Source organism: Desmodus rotundus, chromosome 4 (assembly GCF_022682495.2).
Source record: "Desmodus rotundus isolate HL8 chromosome 4, HLdesRot8A.1, whole genome shotgun sequence".
Lineage (NCBI taxonomy): Eukaryota > Metazoa > Chordata > Mammalia > Chiroptera > Phyllostomidae > Desmodus > Desmodus rotundus.
In genome coordinates, this window is record NC_071390.1 from 159,140,020 (window position 1) to 159,163,577 (window position 23,558).

A 23,558-nucleotide genomic window follows, 5' to 3' on the forward strand; every position below is an offset into this window, starting at 1 on the left:
AACACTGATCTCCTCTACATTCCCTGGGCAAACATCTATACTGCAAGGCAAAATGCAATGTCCTAAGTTACTAAAGGGAGTTTTTATTGTTTTTAAATTGAATTACAGTGCTGGAGAAAAGAAACCAAAACACTGATTTCTGTCTTACATCAGTGGAAAAATTCTTCAGGGGTAGTTTGTGAAAATCTCACTTCATCAGGGCGGCCAAGGTCAATGAGACCCAAGTAACCCACCAGGAGGAACTTGCCTAATTATTAAATATTCAGCAAACAGTTTGCGACCACTTAACCCTTCGCACCGAGCACCCTCTTTCAACACCTGCTCCTACCTGGCACTGCATCCTGTCCTCTCCACACTTGCTCACTGCCAGCCAGGGCGCCAGCACCCTAGGGGGACAAATCCTGGGACCCAAGGACATTTCAAAGAAACAGCGACAGTCACGTTCTATTTCCGTTTTAAATGTGGAAGGGGGGACTTAGAAATAAGGGAAAATCTCTTACAATTTTTCCAATTCAAGTTCTCGGGCACTGTTGAAAGTTCATTAATTAGCGATTTAAAAACAAAATCGTTTCATACACCAATTAGATGCCAAGCTTTACAAACTGTCTTGATCTTTGGGGAATTTGCAAAAGCCCCCCTCTCGCCCCCTAGCCTGGATTTTGCCTCTCTTCTCGTGCCTTTCTTGAATGGTGTGACTTGTTCGAAGTGATCAAACTGACAATCACCTCACCCCACCTTTTTCTGCCTCACCCCAGGGCAAAAATAAATAAATAAATAAATAAAAATAACCCGCGAAAGAAGTCGGGGAAATAATGCCACCAAGCCGAGCTCCGCAGCAGTCAAGCCCTCGCCCTCCCTGCGGCGGGACGCGACGCACAGGGTGGGAGACCGTCCTACCTGGGGCGGGGTGGCAGCGGCGGCGGCAGAGTCGGAAGGGTCGGGGTCGCGGCGCCCGTGCTCGGCGGGCCTCGGGCGGCCGCGCGGGGAGACACGGGCGGCTCCGCGCTGCCCGGAGCCCGCGGCGCTCGCAGCGGCCGCCCCGGTGCTGTCATTGGGCCGGCGCGTCACGTGGCCCGGCCCGGGGCGAGCCTCCCCAGCACGTGTAACCCTTTACCTGCGCGCCCCGCGCCGCGCGGCCGCCCTGAGGGGGGGGGGCCTGGCCGCACTGGAGGCCAGTGCCCGAGCCCCTGGAACCCGACTTCCCACCCCCGGCAGCTGGGGCTGGCCTTCCGGACGCACTGTAGCAAAACCCCAGGAGCTCGGCCTCTGCCATCCACTCCCAGGGCAGACTCCTGCCAGCGCTGGGAAACTTTTTCTGTCGTGCTGTCCCGTGATTCGGGACGTAAGTGGGGCGACAAATAAACGCACCCCTTGCAAATGGATCTATACCCCCACCCCCGAGTTTTTCTGTTTGCTCCGCAGTTGTGGCACTAGCCGCTTAGACCTGGTTGCGTGCGCTGTCGCCCGCCTTTGTGACACAGGTGGTCTGAGCAACAGCGCAGACGCTGCCACGATAATTCCCGGGGAAGCTGCGCGCGCTCGCCCGCACCCTCTAGACCACAGTGGGAGTTCAGTGAAATCCTGCTTCTCCGCCCCACCTCTCCTCTTGTTTTCTGGGTGGGAACCTCAGGTGCAACTCGTCGTCCAGCCTGCTGAGCTCCACGCTCGAACTTGTAATCCAGGCACCGAAACTACTACTTAGGTATGGGAGGGTCTTCACCTGCACTCCGGAATACACGGGGGTGCGAACGAGAATGTATTAAGCAACTGCGCCACCTAGCTTACCTTCTTCTCTCCCCCTCCAACTCATCCAGGGTAAAACGGTGCTGGAGAAGCAACCGCTCAGGACACTATTTAGAGGATATACTGCCCGTAGCGTTTCATGTGTCCAGTTAAGTGACTCCAGCGTTTCATGTGTCCACTTAAGTGACTTTACACGACATTTTCCTTTATGGAATAAAACTTCCCGAATCTTCCCAGTCGTGTAGTAGCTACAGGCTTTAAAGTGATAGATTTGTGAGGGAAGTTATATTCTTTTGTTTTACATAACTTTCTGGTAAAATCCTTTGCTACAATAAAAGAATCTCATCTCCAACTTCTAGTTGGTGTTTTAGTAATGTCCACAGGATATTGGCCTGTTTATGAGTTAGATTATTCCCACCATAAAGACTTTGGATTTTTATCTTAGGCTTTAAATTGTGACTCTCCGACTAGCAGAATGAGCACCATCTTGGGGAATTTAGTAAAAGTGAAAATTCTTGGGCCCCACCCCAGACACACCGATTCCGAAATAGTGGGGGATAGGAAGGTAATGCAGCGCCCAGTTTTCGAGTCACTGCTCTTATACGTTCGAGCAGCTGGTTGAGTTACTTACCTTCACATAGTAAAGGCTGGGATTCTATACTGGCAGAGGTGGTGGTGTTTTGGTAACTTCAGATTACCAGGGTTACATAACGTGACTTTGATACACTGGAACCAATCCCTCTGATGAGTCTCTGCGGAGTGGGATCTGGACTCCCTGCAGATCACACGGAGTGCCAGATGGAGATCTGAGGGCTCCTTGTGCAAAATACGGAAGAAGAACCTGTGGTTCCTGAGGCATGTGGAAGTGAAAGCAGTGTAATTCACTTAGTTTTTAGTGTTTGTGTTTTCATTGGCATATTAATGGTTTCCAACTGATGAGTCATGGAAGAAGGAAATCTCATTTTAGTAGATCTGTTAATATAGTTTTAAATTTGTCAATATAGTTCTAAAAAACAGACAAAAACTTTAAGTGGCTTACATTATAACACAAAGAAGCACCATATGAGGCATTTTAGACTTTTAAGAAAGAGATAGTTGGATTTCATTTATTAATTTTCCTCACCCGAGGACATTTTTTTCATTGCTTTTAGAGAGAGAGGGAGAGAGAGAAACACCAATATGAGAGAGAAACATCAATTGGTTGCCTCTCCTATGTGCCTGTACTGGGGGTCATAGGCACCCAGACTACGGATAGGACCCGTGACCCAGTTACTTGCCCTGGGTCATTTATTTTGCCATTTATTTATTTTGCCCTGGACTGGGTTATGGGAGGACGCTCCAACCGAGCCCACCGGCCACGGTGGCTTCTGTCTTTGGCTCATTGATTTCTCCAGTGGACGAATTAGTGTATTTGCAACTGCCTACATGCACATCTTAACCTTTGAATCTCTAGGTCCAACTTTATTATTTCCTCAACTTCCATGTCCTAAACGGTTCATTTGTATTTGCCATTCTGCTACCCACCCAGTTTTAACTGAAACTGGAATTTGTTTTCTCTCTCCATCACTCACCTCTGTCAGTTAAACCCTGAAACTGCTCTTGAATTGTCCCTCTTCTTAGCATTCTCCCTGCCACCGTCCTAAGATCCAATTCTTCTACTTCCTCTCTCAGGTCATTGCGAGAGTCTCTTCCTGCTCTTGCCCATCTCTAATCCACCCGACACAGCGCTGCCTGAGTCGTTCAAACACGCCATTCCAGTCAGGCCATTCTCCTTCTCAAAACATTTTTCAGGGTTGCTTGTTCACTACCGAATAAAGTCTAAAAGCCCAACATGGCATTTGAACTCATCCAGAATATACTTCGTCTCTGTTTTTGCTCCTGCAGTTACCGTCACCTGAGATGTCTTTCAGACATTCTGACAGCCAAGTCCTACTTCTCGTTCAAGCCTCAGCCATCTGTCACCTCTGCTGGGTTCCTCTTCTTGATTCTGAGTTAATTGCTCCTCTGTGGTGTATCCTCTGCACTTGGTTTTCACTTTTATTAACATCTTTGTGTCACCATCTGTCCTACATCCGATTTAGTTGTGTCTTCTTCAGATTGTAAGCTTCTGGAGAGCAGGAGTTTTGTGTGACTAATTTCCAAATCACCCCAGGGCCCAGCCCAGTGCTTTGTACATAGCACGCACACAGTCTTTGTTCTGTTTTTGACCCTAGGATGGAAGATACTGAGAGAAACAACGAATTCCATGTCTATGAAGTGCTTTAATGCAAATATTAATGGTCAACTCCTATATTTTCTCTGAGAACTGAAAGAGAAGAGGGCTTAACCTTCCATGTAAAGGATTTAGATTAGTACCCAAGCATGAGTAGGGGAGCCGTTTTCAGGAAGGGCAAATTTTAAACAGCAGTCAGCCTCAGCCACATGAAGATGGAGGCAATAAGTCTGATGGATAATGCAACATCTTGATTTGAAGTTTCTCTGAGAATAGTTGTTTCATGAAACTAGATACAAGGTTTCACCTGGTAATTTCCTAGTTATTATCATTTAAGTCCCCCATTGCTGCCCTGTTTTTTAAAAATATAGTGTGTGTGTGTGTGTGTGTGTGTGAGTGATTCTCACATCTAAGAGGTGGTAAGAAGAAAAAGTGTACATGGCAAAGTTTCCCCTAATCTCTCACCTGTAGGAAATTCATGAGAGGGATGACTCCTTGGTTATCATCCTTCCCACTTCCACCCCCCGCCCCAGAGGCAAGCACACTGACCTTGAACTTATGCATAAAACTTGTTTCCTATCTGTTTTCCTGTTAAGAGTATGAAATCCTACAAGGCATTCTTGGCAAAATAAATGCCCAAATAAATATTTGCTAAATGAATAGTATATCAACTATTGCAGTACCTGAAAATCCTGAGAGATTGCAAAGACCCCCCATTATCTTCAGAGCCTAGAAGGGTCTTTCATCTGAAAGTTAGAAAATACAGGTCATTATCAGAAAGTGTAAACTGCATACTCAATGCTGTATCTTTATGTACTTTGAGGAAGCTGACAAAAAAGACATTGTGTGTTGAAGTCCTGTTCAGCTATTCTCCCTGGACCTCTATGTCTAGGTTTCTTCATCTGTAGGTTTCTTCATCTGTAAATTTGGAAGACTACCAGTACTTAACTCATAAAGCTGTTGCGAGGACTACACGGCTTTGTACATGCAGAGCTCTGAAAATAGTGCCTGTTGTATAGCAAGCACGGACAGTTACTGCTACCGCCGATCTCACTACATCGGCCTAGGTTGGGAGGAAAATCAAACCCCACACGGATCTACACGGTTTATCTTTTATTCATAGAAACAATACACACACCAGACTGTATATTGTTTGAAGACCGCAGTAATTTTCTAGTGTAACAACTCTGTAACAAAATTTAACTAAATGTAACATTTATGAAAATATAAATCTCTGATTGGGTAGTTCTTCCCAACAATACAAAGTTTACATAAAAACATTCAATGTGAGCTATCAGTTGCAAACAAGTTAGGAAAAATCAAGTCACTTGTTAAACTCTATTGGCTGTTACACAGAACATTCACACACTACATTTACTCCATCTAGGCATTTAATTCTTAGAATCGTGTGGCACGGAGGTCCCACTGGTAATGACAGGAATAAGATGTGTTGCCTCTGAAGCACTAAGAAAAAGCATCCGCTCTCACAATCAACTCCAGGTGATCCGCACGTGGGCTGGCCCTTCTCTGGACTCCCACCTCCCTGGCTAGTAGCCAGACCAGGAGGAACATACTAAAAAGGAAAAAAAAGTCACCATGGAGTGGGGTGTTCCTGTCCGAATCACATCTCTCTCCAAAGTGAAACACAATGGACTTGGATATCCTATAGGTTCGATCACTTTGCTTCTCCCATTAGCTTCAATAATGAAGATGTCACTGTATTTTTTTCTTCCTTTGTTCCCCATCATCCCTGTGAGGACTGCGGCAGACACTACCACGATCTTTATTTTGCACTTTACAAAAACAATACAGCAGGAAGGTTAAAGATCTGTCTACGGATATGTTGAGTTCACGGTGGAGCTGGACTAAAAGCGAGTCAGTTCCTTGTTCATTCTTCTGCCTATGTAAGTCACAACAGCCACTTTCAAATGAAACCACACCAAACCACAACTACCGACGGACTTTGGAAAGTTATCCAAGGATATACCATGTGAAGAAAATCACTTGCCCCTTTCGGGATGTAATATTTTCTTTTAAATAGGTGAAGTAGGTTTGTTTTTGTTCTTGTTTTTTTAAAGATTTAATACATTTCACAGCTTCTGCTTTGAAACGGAGAAGACTAGAAAAGTCTCCAAAGAGTCCTCAAGCGGGAAGGGTGACAGAAAAAGAAGCATACATCCAGTGTATAGAAGTAAGAAAGTGCCTACAAACGGGGACAGTAAAGAACCTTGGGAGACCCCGAAGATGGATGGAATATTTAGCACAACGACAGGCATCTTCAGTTTGTCCCGGAGTATTTGGTCGTCTGTCTGCGTTTCACACAGGGGAAGAGGAGGCATGAGAGTAAGGCAGATGTCATCAGTGTTCCATAGATGGCATGTCTAGAAAGCTTTCCTTCCATTAGGACTTACTACAGGGATTTAGGAAATAATTTATGCTTCCGTACAACAGACTGAACAGCACAGACTTTTGTTAGTACAATGATAAAAATGAACAGGTGTTTGGATCAAACCTGTAATGCTCTTCCTGTAATTCTTCTTTATGCCCAGCACAAGCAGGCATTGAAAAAAGATACGAAAAGATTGTGGTTTCTCATTCAATGTGTTCTTTTGTAGCCCAGGAAATAGTTTTTTAAATCATGTGTCCCATTATACAGAAACCCCAGCACGCAATCGTCACAACTGTACTTTCACTTAAGACCGACTCTGTGTTCAGTAGCCCTATGGCGGGGATGGGCAGTTCTTGTCCCAGTCCAGCTCGTGGCCTCGCAGTTCACGCCCATTCCCCCGAGAGACTGGGTGTACATCTGGGCATTTTTGTTACATGATTTTGCACCATTTGCCCTTCCCTCAGCAGACTGGACTTACACAGTTGTCAGGACTGTAAAATGTAAGGAGAGATTAAGGCTGGGTTTACGTATGGCCACGCCATCGCTTGAAGTCAAACAGCTCTTTGTGTTCACGATTTCCACCGATTTCTATGAAATCAGTTCTGGTCCAAATAGTCTCTAGCCTCTCCCATCTGAATGAGTGGGATGAGTTATGTTGCTTCTTCCCCCACAATTTTAAAACTTCTAGGCACCCCCCACCCTGGTTGATGTAACCACTTAAATATGATTTCTACAAATTCTCTATTAAAGTCTCAAGACTTCATGCCTGGAAAAAACTTGGACAAAAAAACCAAACCCAAAACCAATTTCACATTTCTGTACATTTCATGAACGTGTTAATGACTAACACTGGAACTCCACCCTCTTTCTTGCGTCTTAAGAAACGAGCAGTTTATCATTTGGAACACAGAAGACACGCCCCCACCCGACTCTTTCGTGCGTGTATCATGTGTTTCTGCTGAGCAGGACAAACACTCCTGTCAGTTGTCAGGGCCATAGTTGTGGCCCCTGGGTTCCAGGGCAGAGCACATCCGCTCATAGCAAGAATTGTGTTTCTTGGAGGGTGTTGCCTCGTTCGGCTCAGTGGAGTCACTCACGGTGATGGGACTGTCTCTTGCGAAGACCTCAGTAGACTCTCTCCATAGGCAATCCACAGACGCTTTGAAACAGTGACTGTTGCACTTTGGCCTGGATGTCTGGGCCGCACTGTTGAATATCTGTCTGCTATTTGAAGTGGCAATTTTAATTTTCAGTGCCGCATCCACGCGGTCCACCACCGTATATATCCCTATGCTCCCATCGTCGAAACCCAGGATGATGTTCAGGTGCCTCTGGGAGAGGGCAAGAAAAGTTGGTGTTTTGTAAAGGGAACAAGCACCGATGTTTTTGCCGTCGGCCAGTCTCATGACAATTAAACTGGACGTGGCCCCATTTTCATCCTCCTCCTCCCCGCTTCGGAAACAAATGTACACCAGGTAGCGGCCGTCTCGAGACAACCTCTGGCGCCAGATGACCCCGGAGGCGCGAACGACGCGTAGTTTACCGCTGTGTAAATCGAGCACGTTGATATTTTCATCTCCCCGGGACAAAATGCCTAACTTTCCATTGGGAGAAATTTCAAAATCCTCTAGATTTTTCAGGAAGTTGTTTGGGAGCTGCACACGGTGACAGATCACTTCGTCTGTCAGACTCCAGATGTTCACCGTCTCGGCCGACGTGATAAACACGATGATGTCGGGACAGTCGGGGATCAGTTTGAAACTCACGATGGTGGTGCCATCCTCACAGCAAAATTTCTTGGTGATACTTCCCGTCCACAGGCTGACCGCCAGCACCTTGCTTTTGGTCATCCCCACCACGAAGGTGTTCGCGGGGGTTATGAAGGCGTTCTGCAGAGTGGTCAGGATGTTGCAGACCCTGTGGCCGGTGGCCAGTCTCCACACCCTGGACGCGTTTTCCTCACAGAGAGAGACCACGAACTGGTCGTTGTGTGTAATGAGCAGCTGAGAGATCCTCTGCCCATTGATTCGGAAGAGGTTGTCACCACTGTTGGTGTGCCAGACATACTGGCTGCTTTTGTCATCTGCTGTCACCATGAGGTCTCCAGAGGAAGTCAACACGCAGTGTTCAACTGTCCCTTCATGTTTAAATACGGCTTCAATGAACCCACTGCTGAAGTTCCACTTGTGAACGCAATCAGAGCCGTCCAGGGAGTAAATGATTTCCCCTCTAGCAGGCAACACCAGGCTTTGGATGGGCTTTCCAGTCTTATCTATGTTGGACATAGCTGTGATGATGTCCACGTCCCAAATGGACAGGATGCCACTGGTTGATAGAGAGAGCAGCATATTGTGGTGACTGGATTTCACCAGCTTCACTATGGTACCTGAGATTTCCTGTAGGCTTGCCATACACTGGCCTGTGTCCCGCCTCCAGAAAAACATGGCTGGGGTGTTTTCCATGGTTGCGATGATGCAGTCTCCGTTTTTGGACAGCACGGCGGATATGAAGCGTTCGTTGTGCTTAGCCCTGAACTTTTCTGCCACCTTCCACATGCCAGTATCTAAGAGCTCAATGCTGAGGGCTTTGCAGATCAGAATCGCACTTTGGTCCTCTGAAAGTTCAATGCTGACCACCTCGCTGCCTTCTCTCCGGCAGTCGAAGTCATCAGTCAGCTGGGGGTTGGCAATGTCCTCAGTACTCCAAACAGAAAGGCTTCCTTCACTGTCGACCATTACCATTTCCTGAGCCGTGTCCAGGATAAGAAGAAACTGCACAAACCCACCTGAAAACTCAGATGTCACCGTGCACACCTTTTCTCCACTCCCTAAGTGAAATATGGTGGTGGTGTTCAGGTACTGTCCACAGAAAGCATAGACCCCGTCCAGAGAGCACTGGACACACGTCACTTCATACCAGCAGTGGAACTGGTAAAGGGGCCAGCCATAGAGCAGATCGATAACGGTGACATCTTTGCTGGCTTCAAGCCATGCAAGGGCATGGTTGACAGACAGGGTAAATCCATTGATGTAGGGGGAGCCACTTCCATGCTTGGTGCCTTTGATTTCCACTTCAGACAGGAGACAAGAATTGACATTGTCATAAATCAGCAAGGTGTTATTGGTCGTCGCCACCACAAGATACTTTTCGTCACTGGTGAGTTTCATGCCCAGGATGACAGACTGGGCTGTTGTGATTTGCCTGAGTAACTGACGAGTTTCCACATCCCATGTGCTGATAGAACCATTTTCTAAAGCAGCAAGGACAGTACTGGGGTTAGAAGTTGGCAGAATCTCAGTGACGTGCAGGTGACTGGACGACAAGGGGAGACGCTCTGGGCTATATGTCACATCCATGGATGAATGTAATGGCACAATGGAGCAATATTTGGGCCCGTCTTTGTCACACTCTAGAAGAAGGTGCCTCAGTTTGGGCAGGGAACTTACGACAGGCAGCAGCCTCTGCTGAAGCTCTGCCGAAAGGGAGCCAGGGAAAGCGACGATCTTGTTTTTGATGCCGCGGAGGGTGCTGGCCAGGAACTTCAGCTCCTTCTCTTGCGTGTAGTTGTAAGCCAGCTCGATGTCTGAGAGCACTTTGTCGAACTGGCCAATTTTGATCATGGTGTAAAGCCAGCTGAAGTTCATGATGATGCCATACAGCAGGTCATCGGTTTTTCCACACCTCGTCAGGTGGTACAAGAGCTCGGACATTTTCCGATGATTGACAAAAAAGATGTCAGGCTCCAGTGGGTTACACTGGAAAACCCAAGGCTGGTCTGGGGCCTGTCTGTCAAAAGAAGCCTGTTCCATGAAGTGCTTTTCTTCCTCAAGCAGGCTTCTGCTTTCCAAGTCAAGGCAGCCATTCAAGTAGGGGTCTTCGAGGCAAAAAGCTTTCCTCCTGCCCCCTGACCAGACCCCCAGAAAATAATCTGCCAGGATGGTGTGCATTTCATGCAGGTCACTGTCATCCTTCAGATACAGTTTCTGAGCTATGAGCTGCAGGTGTCTATTGGCCCAGACCAGGAGTGTGACGTTCTTCACGTGTCTTTCTATTAAGTATCCACTGAGACCCTCCTTGAGCCTCGCGATGTACAAATAAGGTACCCTCAGGGGGTTTCTGGGCCTGGAGTTCTCCGTGATCTCATTCATCACACTGTTGTCTAGGGCCAACACATCCTCCAGTTCCATTTCACTCAAACCCATTTTGGCCATGGTGATGTAACCAAGAGCCCTGGAGACCAGCTTCTGACCACACTTCTTCTCTAAGGACCAGAATAGCTGCTCTATACTTTCATGAACGGTGACACTGAGGGAGGATTCATCCACGTCTTTGTGAGATCTCCAGTGTCTCACCTCCCTGAAGGTCAGGTTCACAAACATGGGTAGCGTGCACTTGGAGAACGCGTTGTTCACGTAAATCTGCTGGCCTGATGTGACCTTCCTTTTGACTCGCAGCAGCTGGTGTTTGAGGACCTGGCTGCACATCTTCCTGTCCCGGGGAATCAACTCGATGTAATTGTTTTCTTCATGGATAAGGCACCGTAGTTTCTGCAGGATCCCATGTTTGTTGGGCAGTGTGGAGAGGATGATCCGTACGAAGCGGGGCAGGTGAGCAGGGAGCCACCAGAGCTTCCTGGCCTCGTCGCTCTCTGAGAGCTGCTCTAGGGCATCGAATATTATTACTAGAGGCCTCTGCAGTGAAGACTCATTCAAAAGGTTTATAAACAAGTCACAGAGGTCATGGATCTTCTTAGGGTAGCTTTGGACCAGACACCGGTAGTTCACTGCCAGTTGTTCACAAACACTTAGAAGGAGAGTCCTGAGGTCAGTACTGATGTCTGTGCTTCCTAGAAATCGCACAACAATTACTGGGTCAGATTCTGGTCCTGTGTCTTCTTGCAGCCAGCCATAAGCCTGAAACGTAAGAGTGGCGTTTAGAATGGTGGTATGTATTCAGGCGGTCATATGCTACAACATCTCTTCTCTCCAGAGGCCAGACTTCGGGTATACCGGGCCTTGCGGAGAGTAGTCTAGAACCAGGAAACGCAAAACCCTGGAAGGGTCAGAGAGCTGTCACAAAGCTCGTGCACTGAACTCTAGCTGAGACCCTCAGGATCACTCTACTGAAGGGAATAAAATAGTCAGAGGAGTACCATTCAACCATAAGGCAGCATTTCACCTGTATTTGAGAATTTACAATCTGTTTCATACACAGTAAATCTGAATATCTGGTGCGGTCAGTTTTTTAATGCTGAATCCCATTTCCTGGCATGGTTGTGGCACATAGTAGGTACTTAGTATTTGTTTAATGAATAGATTAAATAATAATTTACACATTATATTGAGTCAAATATTTTCATTGTTGGATCACATAATACCGAATATGGCTGAACAAATTTCCAGTTAATTAGAATGCAATAAAAAAGTTCTAAAGTGATACTGAATGTAACCTGCTATGATTCAGAGACATTTCACTGTACTGTGAAGCTCTAGGGTCATCGGCACGACTATTATTTATCATTGTCATAAAGAACTATACAAAGCTGGTTAAAAGAGTTTTGCTAAATTTGTGCTTTGTAACAGTTTTTACCATACAAACAGGAAGTTAGTGTGCCCCCATTACCTCTCTGTAAGGCACACGGATACCACAGTGTCATTTAACAGATGTGGAAACTGAAGTCCAGGTTGGCTAGATGCCTTGCTTGAAGTTAAATGGTTACCGACAGACAAACTTGGAGAAGTTCATTTGACTCTGATTCTAGTGTGTGCACACTCTCTCTCAGTTGTAGAATTAAAGAGAGAAACTATACGAGGGGGCTGCTAGACTTAGTATTTTTCTGTTTGGAATAAGAAGGGACGTGATCAAAATAGAAAACACCCCAAAGTGCATTTTTAGGAAGATAATGTCTTTCAGTAATCATTGGAATTCACCAGGGACTCCTTAGAACAGAAAATATTATTTAATATGTTAGGAAGTTTACGAAACTTGTATTCCTCAAGAGATAGTTCAGGTTAAAGTATGAGTAAGTTCAGAGAAGATATATGTTTGTCAGCTTCAGAATGAGCTATTAGGGGAAAGGAGCATTTTATTGTCATTGTTTAGGCCCAACCTTTGATGCTGATTAGGAGGAAGATAACCCTGCCATCCTGCAGCTGCCCCTGGTGGCAAATCAGAAGCCACACAATTCGTGGTCACTACGGGTTGCTCTTGATGCTTATATGCATCATCTTCCCTCCTCCTAATCACGTGTTGCTGAATGTGTGGTATCTGTAGAGAGGGCCCTTCTGCTCCTAAGCTCATATCCATGGAAATGTTGTTGGGTACACAGGGGATAACTGTGAAATTAACATGAGATGCTTGTTTGCATCTTCAGAGGGACACAAAGCCACAAGAGAGTATGTTGTTGTTGGTGGTGGGTGGGTGGGTGGGAGCATGTGCTCCAGGAGAAAGGCAAGAGAAACACAGGCAGGGGACCGAGACGCAGGTGAGGCTCCTTGGGGGACCAGGGTCCTGGACCCTGAATAGATGCACTCTGGTAGTTAGACAGAACATCCCCAGCAGTGAGAGCTCAGGAAGCCATTTTCTTTTTTTTTGTTTTTTAATTTAATCTTTATTTTCTTTTAATTACCTTTTAGTCCTCTTATACCTTCCTCCCCCCAGCAATACCACACTGGTCCATGTTCATGAGTCTTTTCCTCAATCCCTCCACCCCCTAGTCCCCCCACTAGCTGTTATCCTGCTCTCCATCTATGAGTCTTACCCCATTTTCCTTGTTAGTTCAGTTTGTTCATTAGATTCCACATATGAGTGAAACCATTTGATATTTGTCTTTCTCTGACTGGCTTATTTCACTTAGGATAATGCCCAGTGATCCCACTTGTGGGAATATATCTGAAGGAACCCCAAACACTAATTCAAAAGAACATAAGCACCCCTATGTTCATTGCAGTATTATTTACAATCACCAAGATATGGAAGCAGCCCAAGTGTCCATCAGTAGAAGAGTGGATAGAACACCTATGGGGTATTGACACAATGGAACACGATTCAGCCATGAAAAGAAGAAAATGTTACCGTTTGCGACAGTGTGGATGGACCTGGAAAGCCATTTTCAAGTTGACCAACTTGATTGTGACCACACTGCCCCACCTGGACTGTGCATGTAGACAGGCCTATCAGCACAGCCCACGTGACCGTCCCGTGCTAGAGCGTGTGGAGTTGCATCACACGCACATCTAACGTAGCCAAATTCAACATTATTTGCTCCTCCAACCACCTTTCCCCTTCCCCCTCCACAAGGGAAAATTCCCTAGAGCAAGTGGGAGATGGTACCCGTGAAAGTTTTCCCATTTGATTTCAGTTCCCATGTGCCCCCTCAGAATGTTACTATCTTGCTTACTTGGATTATTCTAAAGCCTAAAGGTTCACATACAAAGACATACATGCACACACATACATACACATGTGCACACATTTTGATGCAACATGGCCCCTAAAGGTAAACCAGCCACTTCATCTGGTGTCCAAGCTGTATCGACTAACATGAGAAGGGCTACCAGCACCTGGGCTTGGTATGTTAAGAAATGGTAAAATGGTCCTCTTAAGGACTTTTTAAGAGTAAACTTGATATACCTGATTTTCACCTGTGAGTTTACTCTGGAACCTAATCCCCACATGAGGAACAGCACAACTGTCCCTGTTCTTGTCCTTAAGATGACCTCCTTGAGGCTGTGCAGCATGTGGTAGGTCGTGATAATGTTCACGAAGTAAAAGCAAGCTCTGGTGCAAGAGAGCAACCATGGGAAGAGCAACACAGATTCCGAAGGAACACCAGGATCACAGAAACCCTCAGACTCTGACACCAAGTATAAGAGAAGTTAGCCATTTTTACAAAATGGAACTAGTTTAGGCCACTTTGGCACGAGATGCCGAGACAACAGGCGCTGCACCCCAGGGTGAAGTTCCAGCCCGTCCTGCAGGACTTGAAAGGGAGTTGTGAGAACCGGTCTTGCTACCTTTAGTGGACTACCCACCTCCAGCCTCAAAAAGAGATTTGAGAGGCCAAGAAAAAAGTTGGAGGTTAGGGTGCTGCGGGTTGTACCTATTGCCACCCTGCTCCCACAGGGGATGGCTGAGAGATGCCCAACTCCTCACTTCTAGCCTAGGGAAATGGACCACTTACGGGGCGTCCCCTAGAGTGTGGGGCTGCGGCCATCTGTGCCCGATCACACCTGAGACCTAGGGAGGCTGAGTGCCTGAGGCTGCTGTGAGGGAGGAGTGTGAAGAGCTGCAGCATTCGAGCTGGGATTTCTCAGGGAAAAAACTGCCTGAGTGTGTCCCACGTACCAGCAGTAAGCCACTGAGAAGGGTGAGCTGAAATGGTTTTTGCTCGTTCTCTTTTTCCCAGGTCCTGTCTAAGGAGTTTGTTGGGCTGTGGAGAGGATCTTGGTAGACAGCTACTGGAAGTGTGGTGCTGATAGAGCCAAGAAGTGACAGGCTAGAAAAAGAGGCAGCCCTCTGCGCCTAGGAAACTGCAGCTGAGAGATGCTTAGCGAGGACAAGGGATGCGGGAGGGGATGGGCCTCCAGGAAGCGATGAGGAGGCGTCAGAAGAGGCAGGAAGCAGCTTTAGACACCCACCAAAACCAGAGAGTGCAGAGCCCAGTCCAGAGCTGTGCTGGTCATGTAAGAACTTCCTGGCCACCTTACCTTTCCTCCATCCCCTAAACTGCAATCCTGTGGGGTCTCAGTGTGGTTGGGGTTTGGGATTAGGGATTCGGGATGGAGGAGGAGGAAAGGAGAAGATGGTTATGTCCCATTCTACCACTGTAGATACCTTGTTTATGGTAAGCCTGAGCTGGAGGAGAGAAACGTAGGCTGAAATGTTAGTGATCCTCTTAGACTGGAATATGAATTGCTGAACTGAGACTGACTTCCTGTCCAGAAGCAACGGCAGGGCTTGCCTTTGCTGAGGGTGGAGAAGAGTTGTGAGGTCTGCGCTAGTTTCCGTTCGGAGGAAGGCAGGCCCCGCAGCATTGAACACTGGGAGAAGACACGGAGCTGTCCTATAATGGCACCACAAGAGTCTCCATTTTCAACATTCCAGTTATACCAGCAAAAGAGAGACACTGAAGTGTCTATCTGAAAACCCAACTATAATTCAGAGAGTACACCCAGAAAATGGAAATGAATTTGATCAATCTGTCTTTTCCCAGAAGTAAAAGTTTTTTACCAATAGACACATAAAAGCACAGGCTTTACCTTCTTTGCTACTTCAGCTAGCAGAAGCGTCTTCCCAGTGCACGGCCCACCGTGTACAATAAGCGGGTTGATGTGTCCGGTTTTGCTTGGAAGAATGTATTTATGGACTATGTTTAGAGATTCACATTTGTACTCGTAGAAAGAGGCGTACGTTTTACATAATGACGAATGCTGGAGGATTTCGTCGTAGAGCGTATCCGTTTCAGTGTCAAAGTTCTGCTGTACCGTTGCCTGAATTATATCAATCATGTCCTCATAAAATTGTTTGCCGAGTCCTTCTATGTAATGGTTTTCTATTTCCTGGGAATAGCCTAGCTTCATGTCACAATGAGTGACTGATGTGTACACTCGGAGATTAGATGATGCAACGACAGTCGGAATAAATTCATCCCTGAGTTTTATCAGCTTCTCTTGGGCTTCTGGATCCCGAATAATCCTTGGTTCTGTCCCAGTTACATCCATGTACTTCCCCATCTCTGGGATTTTCACAAAGCGCTCGATGTTGGCGATTTTCCTGATGTAGCAGACGCACTTCCTTAGGAAGGCTGGCGTCTGCTTCCCGAGAGCAAAGTCAAGTTCGTCCTCTAGGGCTGAAAGAAACCAGGACAGCACATTCATTGCCTGAAGCAAAGAAGCAACACCTCACACTCCCAGCTCTTACCCATCAAGGCCTAGTGGTAGATTATTTTGCTTATATTGTGGAACAGAGATGTCTACAGAATCATTTCTTAATTCCTTAATTTCCTATTTGTGTTTTCTGAGACAGCCTAGAACCCAGAACATTGGGGTTTAGATAAAATTCTTTAATTTGCCCCAGTGGGAGGGAGAGGCTGAACACAGGCATAAGAATGCATACCAAATTTTTATTTCAGCTACTCTGTAGCTTTCAGTTATTTTTAGAAGCAAAGTGCATCCTCATGATTTTAGGGGACTTTTATGAATAATGTGTTATTTACTGGACTATAAATATTACAAACTCCCCCCCTCCTTACTAGGACACTATACAGTATTTGTTTTCTGTTTGCATTTTTGTTACTGTCCCAGAGTTGACCTGGTCACAGCACCTGGAAAAGATGATGTTAGGAGGAGATGCCCAGCCCCGGCAACTGTCATTCACAAGACATCCGTCCCTCTGCTGTCCCCGAAACCCCTCAGTTTCGATGTGCATTCTAGGGTACCATTTTCAGGTCTAATTTCTTTCTCTTTCTCTCCTGTGATTTAAAAAGGTAAAACTGGAAGTGTTGTGAAACTTACATTTAAGTAAAAATATTACACCTTTCCGGATTCTACCTGGTATTCCTATTTTCAAGATTTCTGGAAATACAGAATATACTACAGCTGACCCTTGAACAACGTGGACTACACAGGTCCCCTCATGTGTGGATTTTTTCAATAAGTCCGTGCAGTACTGTGAATGAGTTTTCTCATCCTTATCAACACTTTCTTTTCCCTAGCTTACTTTTTTGTAAGACTACAATATATAATATATATGACATACAAAATACGTGATAGTATTTAAGTTTTGGGGGCATCAAGGTCTACTTGATTTTTTACGGCATGGGGGGATTGGCGCCCCAAACCCACACATGGTTCAAGGTCAGCTGTGCCTCCATTTCAAAGAGTGGGCGCCTCTCCAGCAGTTTTTATTGTGCAGACGTGGTCTTAAATGAGTTTGAAAAGTAAAATATGCTGTTCTGAGCAGGTATGTCTTTAACAGATGTAACCCCAAGCAGAAAACAGACCACTTGTAGTGGTTCACGCTACACAGTATGAAATTACTTATCTTCACATATATTCTTGTGGACAGGGTTCTTCAGTGTGGAGAAAATTAGGAGAAAGTGTTCGAACACTTGAGCTGTATGATTCTAAATCAGCGGATGCTTTCCCCAAACTGGTGTCTTTTTTCGAGAATAGGAAAGCTTTTGCCCTGGGCTTTATTTATTTTTTTAACAGAGCATGTTTTTAAAGCAGGGTGCTTTTGTCTTTGATAAAGATGAAGGACCAGCGCCTCACAGAGATGGATCAAAAAGATCCCAAAGGAACACAGATGTTTGGTAATTTGTTATTCTAAAGAGAATACTTATTCCTGCCAATTTTAGTACTTTCAGGAAGACCTAAAATAAGACCCAATTTTTGACAGCTTCAAAGAATGAATTAGTCAAAATTATTTATAATTTCTCTGAGCTGGAATACATGCATCCAGGGAGAATGGTACCAAGGGCCTTTCAGGTTTTCACAAATGCTTTGCCATGCCATTCACAAAAGCAATCTGGAAACACAAGTACTGTTACTTTTTCTTCAATAATTTCCTATCCACTTTTAAAATAATTGCTGCACTGCTGGCTCTGATGCCTTCTGCATTCAGCTCAAAGGACATCTCCTCACTGCCCACTCTCTCTCAATCTGGATCGTGTATCCTTCACAAGCTCCTGTTACCCTACGACTATTTTGTTTTATACATAGCACTTACCCCTTCTGAAATGATCTTGTTTCTTTATTTGGTCATTTGCCTATCCTTTATTTTCCTCCACTGAAAAATAAGTCCCCGGAGAGCAGGACTTTGCCTTCCTATTCATTTTATATCCCCAGTGCCTGGCACATAGTATGAACTCAACCAGTGTTTGCCGAGTGGACGAGTGCATGAAGGAATGAACAGTTCAACCAGGAAACACCGGCAGAGTCTGGTCTATGATATCCAGCCTCCTCTGACTGCTTTCAAACCACATTTCCTGGAGAACTCCTCACAGTAAGTAAAGCCTTTTCTATGAGTTAAAACAAAAGAACACTTGTCTCTGCAGAGGATGGAAACATTTAGGAAAATTCAGTTTCACCAGGTAGTAGTAAATAAAACTAAATTTGCAGAACCATCAAAGGGAAACAGTGAATGCATCTATTATTTATCTATCCCTTCGTGTACCGAGGATGTACAAAAATTACCTGAGAACAGGTACCTCTTAGCTTGGCTGTGTTTCATTTTCCCCTTTTCATGTAACAGTTTTACCGCAGCTTTAAATATCTTTTTGATCTCATCTGATATCTCTTGCCAGGTCTTCCCATTCTCAGCGTTGGCAGACGGCTGCATCTATGGAAATGTAAAAGGGAGATCTGTCTTTAAATCATCAAAGAAAAACTGACATTTAAGAGCCAAAGAACTATTATCATTTGAAGGTTTACTGCGCGCCAATACTATGACAGGTGCTCAACAGGGTGTATCTCACTGAATACTCCCACTAACCCTAAAAGTTAGAAATTATTTCCATGTTATATGTAAACTTGCCTGAGTTACATGGCAGTGTGAATCCAAACAGGATTTGTTTGCTGCGCTTTCTTATACCATGTGTTTCCCTCTTGGTGTTTGATACAAATGTCATAACAAAATCATATTTTCAATTTTCTCTAGAGAGGAGAGAAAGTTTTAAAGGGGAAGTGCTCATATGTTACTATTTAATTGTCTTTCGTTATTTCTTCTTCATTTGTTTCTATGACCTTCTAGGAAATAAAATAGGAGGCTTGCCTACTGAGAAAGTAACATGTATAGAGTCTCGATGATAATCTTACTCATACACTCATTCTTTTTTTTGTGTGTGTGTCTAAAGAGCATATTTTAATGCAATTTGCGTAAAACCTGGAAGACTTTCCCCAAATGGGAAGCAAGGTAAAGTTTATAAGCATTTTATGGTACATTCCTGACAGGCTCAATAACATCTGATTTTGCAGGAACCCAGGGAGTGAGCTCTCAGTCTGAGTTCGCAGAACCAAGTGCACGGTTCCACCCCACGCAAGGCAGCCCCGCCTTCGACGCTCCTGCAAGGCCCCTCCAACCACACTGCCTCTCGATTTGCTCTTGCACGAGTTTTAGTGGGTCTGTGCAGACCCCTCCCTGGCTCCAGAGAGGCCGCTCAACAGACATTAGCATTCTCTGTGTCCCCCTTATCTTCTCAGAGCCATGAACAAATTTGCCTTCCTGCTCCTCCAAAGTAAAAAATGTTTCATGTCTATAATCAATGGGCCATAATTATGAAATGGAATAAACCTAAAATGTGGATGGATGACATGACATATTAGATATTTTAAAAGGCATGTTACACAATATATGTAATCACTTCAGAAAAACATTTTAAGGAGATGACTTAATATTGTTTTTCTAGAAAATTAAATGAACAGGGAAAATCAGAAATTTTCCCAGTCATACGATTCAAAAGTAACACAGCTGAAAATTGTAATATTAGTTTGACACAGACACACAACATACATTCATTTATTGAACAAGTGTTTATACAGAAGTATCACGTGGGGTTTAGAGAATAATTTAAATTTCCCTAGGGGATCATAGAATCAAATGAAGAAGGAATAAGTAAAGCCAATGAAATAGTAACATATGAGTGAGTGCTCCCAAACCACTGTGTAAACCTGGTTTCTTGAGGGATTGTGTGTGAGGTTTTTTAAAAGATTTTATTAATTTAATTTTTAGAGAGAGGGGAAGACAGGGAGTAAAAGGGAGAGAAACATCCATGTGTGGTTGCCTCTCACGCGCTCTGCCATGGGGACCTGACACACAACCCAGGCATGTGTCCTGACTGGGAATTGAACTGGCGACCCTTCGGTTGCAGGCCCGCACTGAATCCACCAAGCCATACCAGCCAGGGCAGTTTGTGTGTTTTGATAGCTACATTTACTAGCTACTAGATTTACTCTTGGCCCATTTAACTGGGGAGTGGTTTGGGTTTACTCCGATATTCCTCTCCATAGAAGCAATATTCTTACAGATGATTACTTTGAAAAAATGCATGCGAGGGGAAAGAAGAAGAATCAAGGACTCTAGCATGATTTCATCTGCACGGAGAAAATGCTTTATGTTAACTATCAGGACGACAAATATTCAAGGTCCTCAAGTGAAGAACTACTGCTTACCCAGGGCTCCCCTCGCTGCCTGGGGCTAAGCGTGTCAAGGCTTGTTCTCTTCGGAAGAGGGAAGGACTCTTTGGTTTCTTTGCAATCTCTCTAAATTTTCTATGCAGTGAATAGGCCCACCCATTTTCTCTTCCTCTTTCATTCAGTTTCAGGGGACACATAGTAGATATATTTAGGAACCGATTTATATATAAGTCGGAGAGGGACAACGATGTTTCCATCATACTCATGCATGAATCGACTTGACTTCAAGATTCTATACAAGATTTAGGAATATAAAGTAACTATGTATGAAATGTTAAAAGAAAAATATTGAATTAAAAAGTAAGAAACTATAAAAAGGTAGGTAGATTTAAAAAGGCCACCCCACCAAACAAACAAACAAAAATACCTTTCACAAATTAAAAGTACAGCTCTTGAACTTGAAAACTCAATGTACGGACAGAGTAAACACAGCTGAAGAAAAAATTCATGAACTGGGAAGAAATCTAAAATACTCCTCTGGAAAGAAGCGCAGAGAGATAAGGAAATTGATAGTGAGAGAGAGGATTAAGAGAGAGGAAAGACGGCCTGCGATGGTCCAATGTGCATCTAACTAAAGAGCAGAAAAGAAAGGACAGAGAAATTAGAGGGGAGATTGTTTGATGAGATGGTGGCTGAGAATTTCCCACAAGTGGCAGGATGCATCTATTCACAAACATGAGAAGCATGCCACATATTAACCAGAATAAATAAATTGACATTTTGCAATAGGAAAAATAAGAATATTTTCAGAATAAACACTGAGAAGAGTTTATCTCTAGTTCATCAGTAGAACTTCCAAAAGATGTACTTTGGGAAGAAGGAAATGACCCCTAAAGGAAAGCCTGAGGTGCTAAAAAAGAAAGGTAAGTCACAAACAGGAAGGTTTCTTAGTTTGGATTTTGTTGTTCAAAGGAAATTTAGGGCCCCGGGCAGAATAACGTTCAGTCTACCACTCCCGGAAGACATAAACAGGTTACAGGAATGGACAGATACATACTTGGCAGAGAAAGGAAACTTACTGCATTCTTATTGCTCTTCAGCATTTCTGATTTGGGTCTGAGGTAATAAGCTGCTGGCACTGAGTTCTCATCTCGACAGTACCACTCTTCCAGGAGCTGAGTCTCCAGCTTGGCCTCGACGGCCGCATCCAAAATCATCTCGAACTCTGAGGCTTCCACTTCTCCGGGCATTCGGATGTTGCCGTATTTTTCCCCTAACAGTCCCTGTGTATCAACAAGAAAGTTCAGTTTAGTGTATCCCCAGGAAAGTTCATTTCAGTGTTCACATCATGTGGTCACTCGATAAATATTAATACCTTGTGCCATCGGCTTCCTCTTGTAATGATAGTGGATACTCCCCCGCCATGGATTATTTTACAAATAGAATTATATCAATTATGTTATAATTTATAATAAGTTCTTTACATACTGAGAAATGAGACTGCATATCATATTAGACAAAATTCAAAACACAGAATTTTGTAGCAAATTTATTTTCCCAAAGTTTACATGATACAACAAAAGTTCTATTCTTGAGATTTTTTGGTTTGTCCATGCCACAGAAAAATGACTTGCTGGACCCTATGAAATATCAAACAGGTAAATTCTCAAACAAAAGAAGTGCTTTTAACAGAGTTCATAGTATGATTTTTTGTTAAGTCCCAGATTTACCCAGCTACAAAGGAAAAAAGTATGAAATCACTGAATGTGATGTTACTATCAACCCCACTGGTAACTGAAAACATTTCAAAATATGAACAAGATAGCATTTCCTCCCTATTAAATTATCAAAGAAACAGGTGCTCAGTGTTATGTGAAGGTGTGAGAACATACCCACCTGGCGCTGATGGGTGTGTAACCTGATCCGATATTTCTTTGAAGGGTATTCTGGCACTATGTATCAAAAGCTTTAAAAATATATATAAATTTTGACTCAAAAAGTTTTCTTTTGGGACCACATTTGTGGTTCGGTGATGGCCTCTGTGTCTCCTTGGGATGTAATTCAGCTCCTCTAACTGGTTCACTGGAGGTGACTGTGGCCAACTGAACTCACTGTTTCGAGCTCAGGTCTCCTCAGTAGGAACCCCAGTGAGCAGGCAGGAGGGGAGGACAACCTGATTGTTCTCTTTAGCTGCAGAAATCCTTTTGGAAGGGACCTGAATGGAAGAACTCCTCATCACTGGCCTCCATTATTCCAGCACGGTGAAGGAGGGCTTACAGAGGGATCTTTTTGAGATAAGGGCCTTCTAACTCCCAACTCAATATATCAGCCTGGAAGCCACTTAAAAACATTTTTATTTCAATCTTCATTTGCTTTGGGCTATTCTTGACAAAAAGTTCTAGGCAACAAAAATGTCAATTCGAGTTGTTTCTCACTTTTATCAGTTCTCTTCTAAAATCTTTTATGTTAAAGTTGGGCAAATGAGCATGCAAAACCTCTCATTCTGCCATGAATACAGATGGAGATGACCTTTTTAGGGTAGCCAGCCTAGTGACTATCCCATTACCCATGACTAATTCTGGGTAAGGGTAATCAGCATCCTCAGTTGGGGCTGACTGTCACAAGGAGTGAGGTGTTAGTGCTGGGATAAGCCATCTAGCAAAGCCATATGGGCACAGTAGGAGAAAAGAAGACTTCTAAACAGTAGCCAGAGGAGGAATCCAAAAAGGCATACAGGTGGAGCTTGGCCATGGTTGGAGGACCTGGTGGACAGGTAGGACATTAAGTCTGGGATTTAGTAATGGGCAGTTCCACATTTAGCAGCCAGTGGAGACCAGGAAGATCATGGATTCAGCTCTTAGGATCCAAGGCTGGATTTTGGACATGAAGTGGAAACGAAGGCAAAATAGTGACGAGTCAAGTAAGACACTCCTCAGGGCAGGAGCATCCTCACTGCACTAGCGATTTACGCGCTGTTGCTTCTTCATCTTCTCTCTGCCCTCCAGGGGCTCAGAGTTGAGGGCAGGTTCAAGTCTATGGATCAGTTTCTAAAATATACTCCCTGGATTACCTGCACCTA

General features: G+C 44.6%; 2 protein-coding genes across 7 annotated transcripts in view; both read right to left on the minus strand.

Moving 5' to 3' along the window:
* The window catches only part of PGCKA1 (PDCD10 and GCKIII kinases associated 1), a 73,439-nt gene extending 72,234 nt beyond the window's left edge, over positions 1–1,205 (minus strand). For 4 of the 6 annotated variants that reach the window (XM_071221306.1, XM_045182647.3, XM_053922304.2 and 1 more), the window contains exon 1: positions 898–1,205. The gene's annotated coding sequence lies outside the window, so the exon portion shown is untranslated. The remainder of the gene's footprint in view (positions 1–897) is intronic. The other 2 variants (XM_045182640.3, XM_053922301.2) reach the window with 1 other exon arrangement.
* Positions 1,206–7,319: 6,114 nt separating this feature from the next.
* NWD2 (NACHT and WD repeat domain containing 2) overlaps positions 7,320–23,558 on the minus strand; it is a 135,974-nt gene continuing 119,735 nt past the window's right edge. The window contains exons 4-7 of the mRNA XM_024573743.3: positions 21,559–21,762; positions 18,542–18,686; positions 15,605–16,194; positions 7,320–11,257 (exon numbers count right to left, since the gene is read on the minus strand). Of these exons, the coding sequence (XP_024429511.2) occupies positions 7,325–11,257; positions 15,605–16,194; positions 18,542–18,686; positions 21,559–21,762 (4,872 nt within the window). The 3' untranslated portion in view covers positions 7,320–7,324. The remainder of the gene's footprint in view (positions 11,258–15,604; positions 16,195–18,541; positions 18,687–21,558; positions 21,763–23,558) is intronic.